Here is a 14,352-nt window from a genome sequence, read left to right as displayed (position 1 = left end):
GTCTCAGTATTTCATTAATCTCCTTGTAACATCATTTATAGTACCTTAAGCCAGCAGTGTTGTATAGTAACGAAGTAAAAATACTTCACTACTTTACTTAAGTATATTTTGGAGTACTTCATACTTTCCTCGAGTATGAAAATTTTTGATGACTTTCACTTTTACTTCACTATATTTCCGAACTTAATTGCGTACTTTTACTCCGATACATTTTCAATGTGTGGTTTAGTTACTCGTTACAAAAAAGCGAGAGAGAGAAACAAAGTGTTTTGACCCCACCTACTGATTAGCAAGTAGCAAGTAGGCTACCGAACAAAGTCCGTAGCCTACTTGCCTGGGCTTGTTCATCACCACCAATAGGATACACCTGTTTCGCTTCTCCCATTAAACACAAAGCAAGTCTCGCAATCAGCAGCAGCCACATGGAGGAGGAGACGCAACGACTGCAACTACGTCGGACACGGCTCCAGGGGAACCACCAGCTGGTGATGAGAGCCCATGGCCTTATTTAAACACAATATACTCTTTCGTGGGTGTTAAAAATTCGTCGTACCGCATGCAGTGTATGTTATTCCTGCCCGAAGATGTGGAAATTCTATCTTACAAAAACTCCCCGTCCAACTTGAAGAAACACATCGAGGTAACGTCTTATGAAATGGTTATAATCCTCCTGTTTCAGTAACTATAGCTTGGTCACTAGACACTACTGTATTGTGAAACGTTGACCATAAATGAACTTTGTTTGGCATTGTTTCAGTTCCACACGTGGTGTATTTAGCTTAGGCCTAATGTTGACTGTAGGCTACCAAGACTCCTCTGTTCAAGGGGGGACAGAAGCCATAGTGATAGCAATTTAGACTAAATTTAACGAATATAGGAAAGGCATGCAAGTTCAAAACCAGGTTTACAAAAAAGGTCTCCCTCTTCAGATGCCAATAAGCTGCATTTCCCTCTCAATTCTTTTTTTCTTTTGCATAATGACCAGTTGTGTGCACCACCTACTGACTGTAGCATTGACTGATTCACTGATTTGTGAAGTAGAGTAATCGTAACTGCTCTTTTTCTTCATGTTGGCTGCATTTTCTGTACTATTTATTTTTCTCATTTTCAGCACTGACCTTACTTGAAGGGAAAACTTAAGGCTTACAAAAACTTTGTATTTTCTGTCCGGGAGGGTTTACTAAGAAGCTGGTTCAGTTGTAAAGCAGGTTAAGTTAACCTTGTGCTATAGGTAAAGCACCTAATTTTCTTAACTAAATGATGCCTGCAGGTATATCTATTAGCAGGTTTAATTTTGCCTGCACTTGGTTGTGTACAGTATTTTAAGTGTATTTGACAAGTTTACCAAAATATAAAAAATGTCATTCAAATTGCATTTGCTTTGTTTTACTTTTTACTTGTACTTTTCATTACATTACTTGAGTACATCCATTTTTACAGTAATTTCCATACTTAAGTACAAGAAGTTTCAGATACTTTAAGACTTTAGCTCAACTAACATTTCAGTCAGTGACTTGGACTTTTACCAAAGTCGTATTTTGGAGAGGTACCTATACTTTTAATTGACTCTGCGATTTCAGTACTTTATACAACACTGTAAGCCAGTATGTCATGGCCACTTAATCTAATTTCCTGGAATGTCCAGGAATTAGGCCATGTAATTAAGAGGAAGAAAATTTTGACTTTTTTGAATAAGCAAGAAGCTGATATTGTACTTCTCCAGGAGACTAGGTTGTGGATCATCTGAAACTAAAAAGAGACTGGGTGGGCAATGTTTATTTTTCTTCTCACTCGCTGAATAAAAAAGGTTCAGCCATCCTTATTAATAAGAAACTCCCTTTTACCCTCGTATGTGAGGAAAGAGATTCGGAAGGTAGATTCATTCTGTTTAAAGGTTCAATCTATAACACAGGTGTCAAACTCCAGTCCTCAAGGGCCGCTGTCCTGCAGTTTTTAGATGTGCCACAGGTACAAAACACTGGAATTAAATGGTTTAATTACCTCCTCCCTGTGTAGATCAGTTCTCCAGAGTCTTAATGACCTAATTATTCTATTCAGGTGTGGTGCAGCCGAGGCACATCTAAATGTTGCAGGACAGCGGCCCTTGAGGACTGGAGTTTGACACCCCTGATCTATAACCATACTCAATGTCTATGCCCCTAATAATGATTCACCTAACTTAATTTCGCAAGTAATTTTATTGTTTAATCAGTATTGTGATGGTCTTGGCTTCCTGGCTGGCGATTTCAATCGCATAATGGATGCTGGTTTGGACAAATCCTTCTTGGCACATGTGTCCAACCCCAGAGCCTCCTCTGCTCTTAAAGAATTATGTTCAGATATTCGGTTGGTCGATGTGTGGTGTCAGCTAAACCCCAAAGTAAAAGACTACTCTTTTTATTCACATCCTCATAACTCATATTCTAGACTTGATTATTATTTTATCCCAAAAACCTATCGACATACTGTTCTGTCTTGCTCCATGGGTTCAGTCACCCTTTCAGATCATGCCCCTATTTATTTACAATTTGAATCTACGTTTAATACTGTTAGGACTCCCGTTTGGAGACTTAATACCTCGTTCTTGAATAGCAACCCTTTTTGTACCTTTGTTAGGTATAATCTTTTACAATACTGGTCTGATAATGAATCTTCTCCAGTTTCTTCTGCCATGATTTGGGATGCAGCCAAGGCCACTTTACGAGGGCAGCTCATTTTCTATAGCTCTTTTCAGAAAAGAGTTTTGGAGGAAAACAGAAAAAAAACTAGAGAATGAGGTGTCTAGGTTGGAGCATATGCATAAACAGTTTCCTACTTCAAGGAATTTCAAGGCATTAGTTGCTTAGATTGCACATCCTATAGACCAGGGGTCTCAAACTCCAGGCTGCAGTCCTGCAGTTTTTAGATGTGCCACAGGTACAAAACACTGGAATGAAATGACTTAATGACCTCCTCCCTGTGTAGATCAGTTTTCCAGAGCCTTAATGACCTAATTATTCTGTTCAGGTGTGGTGCAGCAAAGGCACATCTAAAAGTTGCAGGACTGCGGCCCTTGAGGACTGGAGTTTGAGACCCCTGCTATGGACCTATCAGTCTCCTCATTGTTGACTACAAAATTGTTGCGAAGGTGCTGGCGCGGAGACTAGAAAAATTTCTTCCGAACATAATAAACCCCTACCAGACAGGTTTTGTGAAATCTAGATATGGAACAGACAAAGTGCGTCATGCACTAAACGTCATTCATTATCTTAATCATCATAAAGACCCTGCTCTGATAATTTCTCTCGATGCAGAAAAGGCCTTCTATCGGGTAGAATGGACCTTTTTATTCTTAGTTCTACATAAATTTGGGATGGGCCCTAATTTTATTAACATGATTAAAGCCTTCTATTCCAATCCAGTAGCCATGGTAAATACTAATGGTTTGCTGTCAGATGGTTTTTCTGTTCAGGGGGGTAATAGACAGGGATGCCCCTTGTCACCTTTGCTGGTCACGTTGTTCATTGAACCTTTAGCTGAGACTATTAGACATATCTGGAATTAGGATAGGTGAAGATCATCATGTGATCTCTCTTTTTGTGGATGATGTTCTTTTATACTTGAAAAAACCAGTACAGTCTCGGTTGTACTTAGTTCCATAGATAAATTTGGTGCTCTTTCAGGTTATAAGATTAATTTAGGCAAGTCTGTTGCTTCTCCTTTCAATATCCCTCAAGATATGGTGCTACAGCCTATTTTTGACACATCTAAAAAAGGTTTCAAGTACTTGGGCATCTTTATTTCCCCTGATTTGAAAGAACTATTCTCATCAAACTGCTCCCCCCTAGTTCAGAACATTAAGAACGATCTCTTGAAATGGTCCACTTTACCTATATCACTTCTCGGTAGGGTTAATACAATAAAAATGAATATACTCCCTCCCTTAAATTACTTGTTTCAAAACCTTCCTTGCTACTTGTCCTTTACATTCTTTAAATCTTTTAACTCTCATATTTCCCATTTTATTTGGAACAATAAGCATCAACGAATTAGGTTATCCACCCTTACTAAACCCAAGTAGTTGGGAGGTTTGTCTTCTATCCAACATGCAACTCTATTACTGGTCTGCCCAGCTTAAAATTATGTCAGACTGGTTTTCTAGTAGAAACAACTGTTTATGGCTTGGCCTTGAATCTTTATCATGTTGTCCTAGAAAATTAAAGTCTCTCCCTTTTATCAATAACTTAGATTAGTTGGATTTGTTGAAGGAAAACATGGTAGTTTATAGTACTTTCTTAAGTGGGAAGACATAAGGAAATACTTAAATATCCCTCCCTTTATCTCAATTTGATCTCTTCTGACTTTAAACCCGGATTTACCAACTTCTATTAGATGTATTGACATATTGAAGTGGTCCTGTTCTGGTCTGACTGATTTCTCTGGGCTGTTAATTTCTGGTTCCATTAAAACATTTAATCAAATCAGGGACAATAGCAAAATTCCTCAAGAAGATTGTTATAAATACCTTCAAATTCAGCATTTTATGGAGTCATTGTTCAGGTCCAATGTATTCCGTAGGGAACTGACGGATTTAGAAAATACCCTGGTTTCAACCAAATCTCCCAAAGGTTTGATCTCCAAGTTTTATGCATATTTACTCGGTTCTGAACCATCAAGCTTTGACTCTGTCAAGCGGTTGTGGGAGCGTGATCTGGAGGTGAAATTTAGTCCTTTAGATTGGCTCAAGATTTTCAATGGAACCTTTCCTCAATTCACTTAATTTATATGAACAAAATTTCAAACTTTTCTATAGATCTTACAATACCCCTGTGCATCTCCAGAGAATGTTCCCCAAGCATTCCAATCTTTGCTGTAAATGTTTGAGGCATAGAGGTACTTTTTTCCATTCATCCCCTATGTTTTATCTTCTAAATGTTACCCCTAACCATTTGGATGTGCATTCTAAATCTTTGTTTACAATTCTTTGATTTCTTGCTAAGAAGTGTATTTTGCTACGATGGATTTCGCCATATGTCCCTACAGTAAATATGTGGATTACACAGATATCTGTCATCATACCTTTGGAAAAACTGACTCATGAACTTAACCACAAATCAGACACATTTTTGAAACTTTGGGGTCCTCTTGGGTCTTTTCTACTTATTTATTTTACTGCTCTATTTATTCTGCTTGTTTTTATTTATTTATTTATTTTTTCTTTTCTCCTAATGGTTGTGAAGTGACTTGGTCTGGAGGAAGAAACTAACGCCTCATTTCTTAATCATGTGGGGTATTTTGTTATAGTGGTTTTGTTTTTTGTTTCTTTTCTGTGTGTATGTGTGTGGCAGCATGGGTTTCTCTTTGTTTCTCTGTATTGTAACTGATCTAAAATTAATAAAAATAATAATAATAAAAAGTTTATTGGAATTTGTTAAAACATACTTTCAGGAGAAATTGAGAACATTTTGACTGAAATCTGACACATTGTAATACTACGTAAGCTACTTCTATTTACTTACTCATGCCAGCAGTGAAATCAAAATCAAAATGAATTTATTCATTCCAAAGGGACATAAAACAAACTCAGAGATCCATGCCTTGCTTTGGCCGTCCCCTTGCTGGAAATCCTAATAACACCCACCTCTCTAAAGGGCTTCAGGGAGCGCAACTGCTATCTGCTGTAGGAAGCACAACTAGTTCAACATAACTTTGTAGGTTCTGTTTGAAATTTTCAGTATTAGGATTGACTTATTACTTGTCACCATGGTACAATATTGCTGGAACATTAACAGGCTCTGGAGTGGGTTCTCATTTTCATACAAGTCATGTATATCTGTTCTCCAGGAAACACACATCTTCAGCCAAGGATGAACACATATTAGAGAGAAAAGATTCCCTCATGACCTGCATCACTGAGCCTGTGGAGATGAGAAGACTAAAATGCCAGACATTAGGTATGGACATATACACATACATTTTCTCAAATTATCTTGAATCTTATAATTTTGTGCAAAGTTTGTGACACAAAATAAAAATACATAAAAGTGGAAATATCCCAGAAAAAGAAAAACATTTTATTTACACTGTTTTTATAGATTAAATGCTGCAGTTTTTCCTCAAGAGACTGACATTTAACATCTCAATGTTAAAGCTTTCTAACATTTAGAAATTTTGCAAATGAAACTGAATAGTAATATACGTTGTCTAAAAAGACACATGACCTCATTTAGTGCTGTCTTTTATTAAATCAGATTAAACATTTCTGGCTTTATTTGGTTAGGATTAGAATTATTTCTATTTGCCCAATGCAAAAATGATCACAGATGATACAGTGGTACATTAATCCTAAAATCATTCTGCCTTTAAACAACTTGGGAAAGCCCATGTCATGGCATGACATTGTAAGTTTCTAATAGTTTAATTCAAAACACAAATACCTACTGACATATTGGCAACTCCTCAAACAATTCATTGTGTGACATAATTATAAAATAAATTAAATGGGGCCTGCGACAGACTGGCGACCTGTCCAGGATGTGCCCTGCCTCTCGCCTGGAACGTTAGCTGGAGATAGGCACCAGCACCTCCCGACCCCACTACAGACAAGGGTGTAAGAAAATGGATGGATGGATGGATGGATTAAATGGGGCCCGATATCTTGAAGAGAAATGTGGACCTCCACAGTTGTGTTCATTCTTCAGAACAATCTCTAGATAAGTTTAAGTGCCACATTTGTTGGTTCAAATAATTATATGAAAGTATAAAATGCACAAATCAGTATCAAAAGTACTTTCATAATCCCCAAGAGGAAATTGCTTATTTGTTGAAGGTACTCCATATAAAGTGTTGAATGTTAGCAAATACAAATATCAAAAGTAATATAACATTTATAGAAAATAAACATACACTATGTATGTTTTTTAATATTGTGTTACATTCATTGTGTGAAAAGTAATTCATAGTAAGTAATTTATACTCAAAATATAAAATACGTCAAATAAACACAAGTATGCACTTGGAAATATGAGAATTTGTAAATTCTCATATTTACAAATTCATTCATAGAACTTAGTAGCTTAAACTTAGATTCTCAGCATTGAGCATTGCACAGGCTTTACAATCCCCAAATGATCCTTTCTGGGTTTGCATGTGAACATTGGAAACTGAAGATTTAGAGGTAAACACATAACAATCTGTAACAAATACAGTAATGCAAACCAAGCCTCAGTCTCTCTTTGCTGTATCGTTCCATTTTACCCTGCCATCTTTTGGCACCTGGTTCCTGTGTTTTCGTTATCCTCTTTATCCCTGTGTTTTCCATTGCTTTTGCAAGTTTGTTTTATTTTTGGGACACTTTATTAAAACAATTTTCATCATATTCATCCAGACTCTGGCTTGCACTTTGGTCCATCTTCCAGTCACACACAGTCATGTCATATGTATATGTATCGTGTCATATTTAATAATTGTGGCATAATTATATTCCACACTGCCACATAATTTATTGACTTGATTGAACAATGGTTTTACAAGCAAAGTACATCTTACCTTACCATTTCATTGTCGTTGTTTGACGTTATTAAATGCAAGCTTCTTTGTGTGAAAAAGTTGCCAGATTTTACATAGCTGTGTCTGTTTCCAGAGCTATCCTCTTTTTGAACGTAGCCTTCTGTTGTTGTACAGGCATTCCCACCCCTGCTCTTAACCACCTTCTCTTTGGAGAGAATTAATACCTGAACCAGCTGTATACCCCCCTGGCGCTAGTCTGCAGGGTATAACCCATTGCAGAATTCATAGCTGGATTATTGGAGAAGATTCGCCTGGATTCTAACAGCCTACGTCTGAATGTCTCACCCTGCTTCATTCCATGGAATGTTAAAAAAATCAGCAGCTTGAGTTGAATAGTTCCCCAAAAACACGTTCATTGAACGGCTGCTCTTCTCATTTCACAACTGGCCCTTAGAACAGATCCAAGTTTAGTTTAGTGACTTTGACAATTCCCAGTGGTGTTGTTTTTATTTTACAATGTGTGGGCTAAAAGCAACCTATAAAAACCTCTTACTTTCTAGAATCATGCACCATAGCTATTTTACAACTATCAAAGAACATTACAGTGACACATTAATTGAATGTCCACAAGTTCTTAATAATTTTGTATGCTTCTTAGTAAAATGCTTTGCAGGATTCACTAACAGCTTAATTCAGCAGCAACAATCAGGTGCTAACATTAAATCAAAGGAATATATGGTAAAATTAATTTTAATTTAACACAACTTTCCTAAGGTGTGTTAGGAAAAGATGGAGGCTTTGGCAGATGGAAGATTGTTTGCATACCTTGAGTCGATCTATTGGATAAGGGTTAGCGTTAGGGTAAATGTTAGGGTTATGTTCCTCTACATTCATTTCCTGTGATGAGGTGGCACCGTGAACACCGGTGTAATTCGTGCACCCTTGTGCAGAATGTGCATAAAACAGTCCCATTTCTTTCTCCCACCTCAACCTCTGCACGCATTAGCTGCTGTGTTCATTAGCTTCCTCCTTCTCTCATGTTCTCCTACCTTCTTCTTTCCATCATTCCATTGTCTTGTGTTTTTTCCCACTCTGTTGAATTCACTTGTCCCTCATTAACCTAACTACTTTCATAGATATGAGATTCAATACAGTCTTTAAACTAATAGAATAATTGATCAAACATGAATACACTTATGTAAATACACAAGTCACCTCCAGAAAAGCTTCGGCTTTCTGCGTTTTCCATTATGTCTTACATTAATAACAACAGTAGTTGCTCCCCGCATGCATATAATCACTTGGATGAAAAAAATGACAAAAACAATAATACAAGTGTTGGAGTTCATTAATTTTTGTCTCTGTGCACCACCCAGGTCTGTTAACCAGTTTCAGGACCCGACCAGAACCCCACAGTGTAAATTACCTTGAGAAATAATGAGATTTGGTTATATAAAAACAGACTTTAATGCTGAAAAATGATCAAATGTTACAAGCCATACATGTCAAACAAATGGAATGGATACAGAGTTACAATCACCATCCAGCACTGGGCCACATTAGCACACCTTATGGATAGAACCAAGTGAGGCAAAGATTGTAGCGTGAGTTTAGCTTTCTTTTATTCTTTGAAATCTGTACCCTCCCTAAAGGGTAGTCTAATCAGTTTCAGTCTGTTTATGTATGACTAGCAGCAGTCACACATAAACATGATTATGTAAGCTGCAACATGTGCGTGTTAGCAGATAAAAAAGGCTAAAAGAGATAGAGGAAAAGACAGAAGCCATAATACAAGTTTCTCACTTATGTTGATATACATAAGACCAACCTCGTAAATATTTTAGAAATATTAAAGGACCTTAAGTTCATGGTTTTTAACCAGGGCCTACATACGCTTTAGCAGCTGAACCAGCTGCTTAAGATTGTATGCAGCTTTAGCAGCTCTTCAGTCATGGTACAAAAAGTGGAAAATGTCCCAGTGTGATATTTCCACAAATACAATAGTAAGATGATGAAGTAATCCCTCTGTTTAAAGTTTTAAACCTTTTGGCTAAAGTTACTGTTCAAGAAAACGTTTTTGGTAGTTAACATATTAATTTCTACATTCACTCTCACTGTGAGACTATTAATCTCTGTCTTTTCAGGGATGAGGGACCTTCCTCCCATACCTGTTTGTGACTTGGCAGACCATATAGAGAGACAGAAGGCTAATGACAGTCTACTCTTTTCACAGGAATTCCAGGTACATTTCCATTACCTAAATGATGTTTTATACACACACATTGAGTATTTCTTTCCATCTTCACAAGGACTTTGTGAAGGTAGAAATTAAGGACTTCCATTAATTTTTTGTTCATTTCTATAGCCTATTCCTGACCATTATCCCTAACCTCAAAACAGTACATTGCCATCAACAGAGTCAAATGTATTACTTCTCATCCAACTCTATGGCTGCACTTCTTTGGAACAGACCATTTGTTCAGTCTGTTGTTGATTTCGTTTAATTTGACAATGATAGCGCTTCAGTCAGAAAGCATATAGGACATCAGAGGACTTTAAACTGCTTACTGTAGGAGGCACTACAGTACAGGCTGAATTGGCAGAGCAGGGGCTTCAACATAAGAGCATGAATATAAAAATTTAACTACTTGAGGAATTGTTAATCAATACACTGTAAAAAAAAATCCATAACATTTATGGTAAAATATTGTAAAATACCAACACTGTAACATCTAAAGTATTATATTACTGTACACTGTAAAAAAATTGCAAATATTGTGAGGATTTGGGTTTTCTGTGTGTTTATTTAGTTCCTGTGTCATCTTTATTGATGATGACCCGTTGATTGATCCCAGCTGTGTCCTGTTTCCCCTGATTTCCTTCCCTGTGTATTTATACCCACCAGTGTCTGTATTTCCCTGTCGGGTCCTTCTAGAATGCCTATTGTCTAATGTCTGTCTCATGTCAGTCATCAAATGCTTATACCAGTTACTACCAATGTTAGAGCTTTGCTTTTGCTCATGTGTGCTGCCTGGATTTTTGTGAATTGCTTCTTCATTAAATACCTTTATTTCATCATAACATGGGTCCAGCTGCGTTCCAACCTCATCTCTTCAAACACAATTCATGGTAAATATACAATTAAAAAAAACATTAAACTACCAACGGTTACAGACTGTAACATCCAAAGCATTATGTTACCTTACGTACACTGTAAAAAAATCTGTAAAATTTATGGTAAAAAGTTTTAAAATACTAACAATTACAGACTGTAAAATCTAAGATACCATATTACCGTAGAAAATAAATTGAAATACTATAACTCAAAAAACACAAATTTCACATAATTTTTAGTTATGAAATCTAGAAAACACTGAAATGTATTGTGAAAATTTTAGGAATGGTAAAATTCATAGAAAAATTCATAGAAAATAATGGTATTTTATGGTAATACCATAAAATTTTGTGGTATTACCATAAAATTAATGATACTAATCGGCCAAAATTAAAAGTTTTGCTGATAAATATATTTAACCATACTGGAAATGTGTTTTTTTCCCCATTTCTATTTATGAATTTTTACATGTAGCTGAATGCATCAGGCTAAACAGGTACAAGTTTTATTTACCAAAAATACAAAACAGCCCAATTCAAGTAATCAGTTTGATACAATATCTTACAACTAATCCCTATCCCAAACAGAAATAAGACAAGACAGAAACCCCCCCAAAAAACAACAAAAAAAACCCCAAAACAAAATGTACTTACTTATATTGCCTGCACCAGTCATTTTTACAAAGAATAGAATGCTGGTGTGATATTTTGGTTTCTTTTATCTTTTAAAAATAAACCTAATTTATAATGCCCTGTATATATCAAATTGAAATTGAAACACCACCATCTTTTATTAAATGAAAAGATTTAATAAAATCTTTATTAAATGCATCTTTTATTAAATGAAGCATTTGTGATTATATGTAATTTTGTGCAAACCATAGATTTGTCATGTAGGATAACTGCATGTTAGGCCGTCCCAGCAGTCCCAGAAAAGATGACTGATGGTTTTCTCATAGTTGTGAATAAATGAACCCAGTGGGTCTGCATTTGAGTGATATTTAAATATTTCACTATTAACAGGATAATGTCTATGTAGAATCTTTAGAGACACTTCTCAAATCTTATTAATTAGCAAGTATGTCTTCAGCAATAACCAAACATCTTTTCAGCAAATATAATTGAAGATATTGTCCCAAAAGGTAGGAGCTGGTTTGCTTATATAATCTCATATTATTAGATCTCTTAATATATTTGTTATTAGTTTTTCTACTTAAAAATGGGTTAGTTACCAATAAATAATTGTTCTGTTAAGTAATCACTATGGTGTTGAACAGAGGATGACATTCACATTTCCAAATGTAGTATTTGTGTGGGGTAAAGTTATGTTTATGTATTATTTTATTTCTTATTATTTCCCCTGGAGATTCATTTTGTGAGATAATTATTAAGTTTTCAATAGGCTGGATATCTCTGAATTGGTTTGTTTGGTGATAAATTTAAAGTTAATAAATTGCTCTGTGGTCTGTTAAGGGTGCTGACATAATTTCCATTTTCAGTTGAGTAAGGGATTCTGAAATTTACCAAAAATCTATTCTAGACCATAATGGACCAGCTCTGTTTGTCCATTTAAAGTCTCTTCTACCTGGATTATTCACTCTCCAGATATCAACATTTATGAAATCAGATTTTAAAAAAGAGTTTCCTGTAATTTTTTCTGACCATCTATAAATTTTATTATTATCAATAGTACAATTAAAATCTCCCAGTAACAGAAAACTTTCAGCACAATGTTCATTTGAGTTTGATTGAGTAAGAATAAATTTCCCATTAAATTTGTGCTTGAATGGCCACTCAGCCACGGCTATTTCTGTGGGACATCCATAAGTCCTCACCCCACTGCAATTTCCAGAAGTTGTAATTTTCATTAGTAGAATGTGATTAATAAAGAATCAAGTAAAGGTCTGTATCAAGCTTTTGTATATAGAAAAACTGCCTTTTGTTTATTAATGCCTCTTAAGCCTCAAGCATTAACTGGATTAAACTTTAAAGTAGAAATGTTTAATGGGAGCAACAGGAAAAAGTCTGAACAGTGACTTTACTCCTCTTAAGTTAGATGAATCACAGATTTATTCTCCCTTTAAAAATGAGCGAGCAGTGAAAGATCTAATTCATACTATGAAATGTTTTGGATTTGGTCCACATTTTGTTGACTGGGTACAAACACTTTACTCCTCTCCACAGGCAGCAGTTAAAGTAAATGGCTATAGATCTGATAGCTTTCCACTAGAACGGGGGTTCAGACAGGGGTGCTCGCTCTGACCCCTTCTGTTTGCCATTAGTATTGAACCGTTGGCCCAAATCATTAGAGATGATGCTAATATTAAAGGGATAGAAAAAACAAGGAAGTACACAAAATTTAATTATATGTCGATGATGTATTATTGTATTTGACAGAAGCTAAATCAACAATCCCCTACCTAAAAAAGCTCATCTCACAATATGAATTTTACTCAAGCTCCAAGATAATTGTTGATAAAAACGGAGGCTATGCACAATTTCAGATATCACAAAATTACAGAGTGGATTCAAGTGGCCCAAGAATGATATCAGATATCTGGGTATTCATATACCTTCATCTCTATGTGACCTTTATGAGGCAAACTATAGTAAACTTCTACGAGCCATTAAAAATGATTTGGAACGATGGGCTACACTCCCTATTACTCTGATAGGCCGTGTTGAAAATATCCATATGAATGTTTCACCAAGACTACTCTATTTATTCCAGATGCTATTTGTGGAGATTCCCAAATCTACCTTTGATACCTTAGATAAAATGATATCTGATATAAAATGATATATTTGGAAAAAAAGGTGCCCTAGAATCAGACAATTATCTCAACCTATGCAAGTCCTTAAACTCCCAAACTTAAAATATTATTTCTGGGCTGCACAACTTAAACCATTATTAGTATGGCTACAGAATAGTACAGATACTCGACGGCTGGAAATAGAGGAAAGTATGTGCGCATTGCCACTGCAAACATTACCCTTTTTAGATGCTTCTGTAAAACAAATGACAATCTGGACAAAAACACCCTGAAAATCTGGAACAAAATACAATTGGGTTTTAAGTTATTAAAACAGATCTCACTTTTATCAGGCATAGGATTTATGAAGACTTTTTTACCAAACAAGTTAGATTCGGGGTTCAGAAACTGGTCTAAGTATGGATTATCTCATATCTATCAGTTAATTGAAGAGGGACATTTAAAAAACCTTTGAGCAGATGAAAAGTGAATTTGGTCTCCCTAAGACAGACTTCTATAGATATTTACAACTCAGAACCTTTATGACGACACATAGCAGTTGGATTAAACTTCATGAACCTACAATTATAGAAAGTTTTCTAATGGACATGCAAAGGGGAAAGGGAAACAATAACGTTATTAGTAAAGTATATGATCTGTTTCTGTCTATGAATATGCATGATTCCTCAAACATAAAGCAGAAATGGGAGACCGAATTGCAAGAGTCAAAAGAAAGGGACACATGGGATGAAATATGTACTGAAGCACAATTAGCCACAAATTCTAATACATGAAGGGAATTCAAATGGAAAGTAATAATCCGGTTTTTCAGAATGCCAGCAATAACTAGCAAAATTGGCCCAACACAACCCAGCTCATGCTGGAGAAACTGTGGGACACAGAACGCAAACCATACTCATGTTTTGGTCTTGTCCTAAACTAAGTGTATTTTCAGAGGAGATATATGAAGCTCTCTAGATAATTTTCAGAAGAGATC

At 35.8% G+C, this 14,352-nt stretch overlaps 1 protein-coding gene across 1 annotated transcript in view; it reads left to right on the top strand.

Moving 5' to 3' along the window:
• Positions 1 to 14,352, top strand: part of LOC114139662 (receptor-type tyrosine-protein phosphatase F-like) — a 153,580-nt gene that overhangs the window by 99,753 nt on the left and 39,475 nt on the right. Inside the window, exons 13-14 of the mRNA XM_028009702.1 lie at positions 5,824 to 5,933; positions 9,633 to 9,730. Coding sequence (XP_027865503.1) covers positions 5,824 to 5,933; positions 9,633 to 9,730 — 208 coding nt within the window. The remainder of the gene's footprint in view (positions 1 to 5,823; positions 5,934 to 9,632; positions 9,731 to 14,352) is intronic.

The sequence above is a fragment of the Xiphophorus couchianus genome, chromosome 23 (assembly GCF_001444195.1).
Source record: "Xiphophorus couchianus chromosome 23, X_couchianus-1.0, whole genome shotgun sequence".
NCBI lineage: Eukaryota > Metazoa > Chordata > Actinopteri > Cyprinodontiformes > Poeciliidae > Xiphophorus > Xiphophorus couchianus.
Note: the sequence above shows the minus strand (reverse complement) of the source record. Positions and strands in the feature narration are given on the sequence as shown.